The following is a 6477-nucleotide window of genomic DNA, read 5'->3' as shown; positions in this document are numbered from 1 at the left end:
TCTCCTGTTGAGTTCGTAGGTGTTCAGAATGGTTTGATCCCTATTCAGCTGAATTCCTGAGACCAGACGAAATCTAGGTCTCCTACTCCTCCGCCATCTTGCTCCGCCCCCCCAAAAAAGATGTTTAATTATAGTAAATTAATCAACACATTTAAGTTTTTTGCCAATCCATGATTCTGTATGTTCTATACCCTAATCAGTCACATGAAAAATTATTTGTGTAAGAAAAATGCACCAACAAAACAAAGGAGCAAAGAGAGGAAAAAAGAAAGAGAGGGGGCAAACCAAGAAACAGACTCTTAACTGTAGAAAACAAACTGATGGTTACCATGGGGGAGGTGGGTGAGGGGATGGGTGACATAGGTGATGGGGATTAAGGAGTGCACTTGTTGTGATGAGCACCCGGTGTTGTATGGAAGTGTTGAATCACTATATTGTACACATGAAATTAATATTACACTCTATGTTAACTATGCTGGAATTTAAGTAAAAACCTAAAAAAAACGAAGAGGAAAATGTATCATATAACTATTGGAATAATGATTAAGAATACAAAAAATGCATAAAATTCATTAAGTGAAAATGAAAGATGCAAAAACACTTGTCCAATATAATTTCAACTACATGAAAATGTGTAGGATAAAGAAAAGAAAAAAACAAAGACATCAAGGTATTAATAGTGAAAGTGTTGTAAAGACCTGTTTCCTTTGCTCTATAAGGATGCAACAGAAAACCACTTGCACACATCACCAGTATAGAAATGTGGTGCCTAGTCCTGCAGAAGCAGTGCGTGTGTACGTGTATGGGGGAGTGGTGGAGGAGGAAAGAGGAAGACAGACACAGAGATAGAAAGAAACAGAGAAGCAAGGAGGGCAGAAATAAGTGAGAAGGCAGGGAGAAAAGGAAGAAGTGAGAGAAGTCTGCTGAATTGGAAATGACCTGAAAGCACTAGGGAACTTCAGACTTACCCGAACTGTAGACCAGAGGGAAGAGAAGCACTTAACAACTTTTGTTAACATTTGATGATTATTTTCCTTACATTTTTTCTAATTGGTCATTTTAGTTAGTTTCTAGCAATCCTATACTCCCCTATACAGCCAAAGATGAATATTGTATTCTATGTTATTTTAGGTGCTACACTGGGTTGTGATTTTTACTGAGTTTGGTCTTTCCCCAGGGTACCTATTTTGGAAAAATGACAACCTGGCATCTATTAGATTTAACTGAATAACATTTCGTTATAGGGCGTGTAGTTTCCTATCAGTAAAGATGTTGATCAGCAAACCCCCAAATTCCTTACAAAAATCAAAAAGGAAACAAAACAAACAACAACAACAAGAAACCACAAACATAAACCACATAAACCCAGAATCTTTGCATTAGTTTAGAAAACAGTTGTTTTGCATACAAGGCAATGTATCCTTTAAAGCTCTGAAACCAGAATGTAGGGGTCTGGATTACAACTCTGCCACCTATTAGCTCTGTAATCATGTTGAAGTTACTTGGCCTATCTTTGTCCCATAGTCCACATCTGTAAAATTGGGCAAATAATAATACCTACCTCATAGATTTTCTATGAGGATGGCAGGAGTAATCCACGAAGCAACTAGTAAAACATCTGGCACAAAGTGAAGTGATATTTCCCATTATGGAAAAGGGCCTTGGAACACAAACCAATTATATAGAGAGAAGGGGAGGAGGGGCAATTAAATAAAGACAGGAAATACAAAATATATTAAGTTGAAACGCAAAAGTTAATACAAAAAGTTAATGATAAGCTTATCACACTGGTTTGAAAATTTTCCATAAGATAATATTCACCAGGTTCAACATTATAATTATCTGCCCCAAATTCTTATATGGCATATCAAAATGCCCCTATTATTTCAAAAACTAATTTATAAGGAGAAAAAACAACCAAATTTGTACTTAATGTGAATTTTAGTTTTGAGGCTCTAAAAGCTAGTATTTAATGAGTGCGGTTCTAAGTACTCTGTGTGGATCAAGCCAATGCTCAAAGCACCTGTCTGAGAGGAAGTACTATTGTAACTCTCTCTATTTTACAGAAGAAAAAACAAGACACGGGGAGATTAGAAAGCTATCTCACTGGGAGAGTTGAGATTCCATCCTAAGAAAACTTACTTCCTGAGTCTAGTATATAAACCATTATACAATTTGCCTAATGGAATTATTATTTTTTGTACCTCATAACGTAAGATTTCAAATATAAGTTCTATTATTTACTATGTGACATACAGATGCAATTTAAACTACATTTTAATGGATACTTATTTCAAAACCAAACATGAAATATAATTTTACTTTTGTCAGCAAAATATTTTCTTAAAAAATTAAACTAATTAGAATAAAGTGTATCCTTCTCTTCTAATAATAAGAAATTTTGACTTCTGAAATGTCAAAATTAGTCTTTTTATATTATGAAATAAGAACTATATTTCATCACTGTTACTGTACAATATTAATAATATACTAATATAGTATAACATATACATATAACTATATAACATATAGTTAACATATAACTTTCCAGTTATTTTTCCTGACAAACATCATTATAACTGGAGTTGCTTTCATCTTCTCCTATAATTAAGGCAGAGAGAAACTGACTTCAGTCTGATCACCTATTCCTTTGGCGGTAGATAAGGCTGATACTAATATGGTATAACATATAATAAATATTATTTATCATGTAACATGAAAAAATGATGAAAAATAAGATTAACTTCTGAAGGTTTTACTGTAGGAGTTTGTAGAGGAAAGAATCATTAAATGTCTTTGTCCTAAAATTTTATGATTCCACATAAAAGTCAATTTAGGTGCCTTATAAGACTTAAGAATGAATTCAATACATGTCTAGATTTTCAGAAATGTGAAATATAAATATTTATTTCATTTTCAAATATATTATCTCATATTTATTATTGTCTTTTTCTTTTTACTCACATATAACCTTTCTACATTTTCACCCTCATAGGGCATAGCCCAGGTGAATAGGGAGAATTCCATTAATAAAACAATTAGTCTTTATTTTACATATAGTCAGGAATGATTGCATTTTAAACCAACTTTAGTAAGTCTATTTTAAAATTTTTTGCATGTGCTGCATACACATCCATTATCTCTATTTTGCAAAATTGTTTCCTGCTTTAGTTCACGGTCATTTAGTATAGGCAAGCTATTGCAAATCAAGTTACAAGGACTTCTTTTAGGTGGCATTATTTGACTATGTCATTTTATTTACTCTTTGCACATTTTCACAAATGATCAGGATGCACAAATAATATTAGTTGCCCAGTATAAGTGGGATACACTGGCTATGAGGAATAAGCTTTAAAAATTTATTTTCAAAATGCTGAATTTGGTTGTTTAATAGGGAAGCTTCGCAGAACAATGTTCATTTGCAGGCAGGTTAAAACCCAAACTGCGAGAACTGTTAAAACCTCAGTTTCTAGGCTTTCAGGAGATGGTCATTTTTGAGTTTTGCTTTGGATCCTGGCCCTAAACCGAAGACCTAAATGTGTTTGTAAACAAAGATATTTCTGGTTATTCACAGAAAGAGCACAATGGATATAGGATAACATTTGGCCTCGGTGACAGGTGACAGTTGATTTCTGCCTTGTGTAATTTAGAAACAGAAACTGAAGGATACCTGGGTGGTTTTTGTTTTTGTGGGTTTTTTTGTTCTGTTGTGTTTTGTTTTTTAGCTCATTCCTGTAGCAAAAAAAAAAAAAGTGTTCCTGGAAGATCCAAGATTATGTCTATAAAATTATCATTAAACCAAGAGCATAGAATCAGGAGACTCAACCAAATTTTATTACATATACTGTAGCTTAAACGTACTTTTATTTTAGCCTCACAGTGGGGAACACTTGCAGACTGTCTCAATTATATAAAATTGTATATATATAAAAAATCTTAAGAATGGGTCCAAAGGAAATTCCTTACTTGTCAGTTATTTTTCCTGGCTGGTATCATTATAACTGGAGTTGCTTTCATTTTGTCCTATAGTTAAGGCAGAGAGAAACTGACTTCAGTCCGATCACCTATTCCTTTGGCGGTAATTAGGGTTGAGGCACAGACTACAGAGTAATTAGGGATGCAAGAACTGGCCATCGACCAGGGAGCTATGCTTCTTGGCATTCTGAACTCTAGGCTAAGAGAGGATGACCTGTCTTTGGCTGGGAGAAGCTTGTTCATATATCCGCATTTACAGGTTCTGCAGATCCTTGTGGCTGGTGAGATTTCCACATTATCGTGAACTTTGTGGTAAAAAGCTGAAGTGAACTCTGTTCCATTGTCACTTTGGAAGATACATGGGGCACCTAGCAAGCAGAAAAAAATATTATCTGGTATGTAACCTCAGTTACAGTTAGAAGATAAGGGTCTCAGTGCACAGATAATAATCCAGGGAACATAAATATTTGCAACGTTCACTACTCTGAATTTGACCACCCTGCAAAAGAAGCAATCTACCAGGCCTGATATTATGGAGACATTCTTTGTGATTGCTTGGCTATTATATTCTGTTAACTGGTAATTTGGTTTTCAAGGAATAAAAAAATTGATGAAAACTGGTGTTCAGTTTCTCTGAATATCTCCAGCCTTGGCTATTTTCCATGGAAATAAAATCTTCCTAAAATGTTCACTTTACTCACGCTTATAACGAAGACTGCATGTTTAATTTATTCACTTACTTCAAAAATCTAAGGGGAAAATTACAAAGTCATAGGTAGTGCTTATGCTCACCTACTTGTGTACAAAACCCACACATACACCTGGCTATGAATCTATGTCATTCTGTACATTAGTCCAGAAATTGTGAGCAAGAATTTGATTGAAATCTTTGACTCTTCCCCTTTTTAAGCCAACTATGAATAGTCTAATCGGGAAAACTCTTCAGCCAAATCTTCTTAAAGAATTACTGGCAATAATGTTACTTTATTATTCTTTCATTACTTCAAAATCACCTTTTATTTTTCCCAAAGCACTTGTTTCATGGAACTTATATGCTATATTAAACATGAGGAAATGTGTCTTCATTGTAAAGAAGCATATATAATCACTTTTATAAAACAGCTTTCAAGAAAATTTCACTAAATGCATTCTGGATGCTATTGGATATCTACTAAAAGAAATGGTTTTAGAAAATAAATGCAAAGCTGAAAATATTTTATTTCAAGTGTCTGATAGCAATCCAACATTTTATTCTGACAAACCGGGAGAGTGAAATTTGAACGGAATGGCAAAATATAAGCAGAATAAAATTGTACTCTTCTGTGACCTTTTCTTTAAAGACATAGAGATGAATAAAAACATGAGCAAAGCCTTGTAACTAAAATGACTTTTGCCAATAGTAATGAGTGAGGATTGTGGGGTATGGAAAGCTCACAAGGATGTCAGTGGCTTTTGCTAAAATTCAGAGGTGCCCAAAGAATAGCACATAGGATTCTAAACTTTTAAAGCAGATTTTTTTTTTCTTTTCTTTCTTTTATCATAGGATTACAGAGTGAATATCTTTCTCCGTCAGAAATGGAATGATCCTCGCCTTGCATATAGTGAATATCCTGATGACTCTTTAGACCTAGACCCTTCCATGTTGGACTCCATTTGGAAACCTGATTTGTTCTTTGCCAATGAAAAGGGTGCCAACTTTCATGAAGTTACTACAGACAATAAACTGTTAAGAATTTTCAAGAATGGAAATGTTCTTTATTCAATAAGGTGAGTCATAGACAAATCCCTGATTTCAGTGAAATACTCTGTTGTTTTGTTTTTTTTTTAATGAGTGTTTTGAGATTTTTGAGTAAGTGTTATCATTGCTCCACTTGAGTTCCTCTAATATACCACTTCCCAAATATGTCTGATCACCAATAATAGACCCAAATTCCAGATCTAGGAACTGTATGAGTAATTCTTAAATATCCACTTTTTTAAACAAATGGTTCAGCCTCTTAATATCAGCCAAATTGGTGGGCAGTTTAAAGGCAAATTGAATGATAGCTGATTCATACACTGTGATTATATTTTTATGAATGCATACTTTCTTTAAATATTTGTCAGTGAAGAAATATTTTTATTTACTTGTCTGGGATTCATTTTTCATAAATTATTTTTCAGGTATTTGTATTTTTTTGATCTCCTTGGGTTTCTCTGGTCATTCTTTAGAAAAGATCTTATTTACATTTCAGTTATTTATAATGCATTTCTAAGAAGACTATGTAGCTTTTAAAAACTAATACCAAAACATAACAATAATTAATACCAACATATAAACACTAATATTAAAATTTCTTGACTGTTGAACTTTAGGGCCCTTTCAACTTTGTCTGTTTATTAAATATCAAACAGGTGTAAAATCAATAAATAACAATTTGAAAGGATATATTTGATGATTTGTGTCACACATGAAAAATATTTTAAAATAAAATTATTATCTTAAAACTTCCATAATTATTT

General features: G+C 33.2%; 1 protein-coding gene across 2 annotated transcripts in view; it reads left to right on the top strand.

The window, feature by feature from the left end:
• GLRA3 (glycine receptor alpha 3) overlaps nucleotides 1–6477 on the top strand; it is a 195041-nt gene that overhangs the window by 110741 nt on the left and 77823 nt on the right. For both annotated transcript variants that reach the window (XM_025873986.2, XM_025873985.2), the window contains exon 4: nucleotides 5519–5742. In XM_025873986.2, coding sequence (XP_025729771.1) covers nucleotides 5519–5742 — 224 coding nt within the window. The remainder of the gene's footprint in view (nucleotides 1–5518; nucleotides 5743–6477) is intronic.

This window comes from Callorhinus ursinus, unplaced genomic scaffold, assembly GCF_003265705.2.
Source record: "Callorhinus ursinus isolate GAN/ISIS: 27379988/994484 unplaced genomic scaffold, GSC_fseal_2.0 scaffold4, whole genome shotgun sequence".
Taxonomy (NCBI): Eukaryota; Metazoa; Chordata; class Mammalia; order Carnivora; family Otariidae; genus Callorhinus; species Callorhinus ursinus.
The sequence above is the reverse complement of the archived record's forward strand: the minus strand, read 5'-3'. Positions and strand labels throughout refer to the sequence as shown.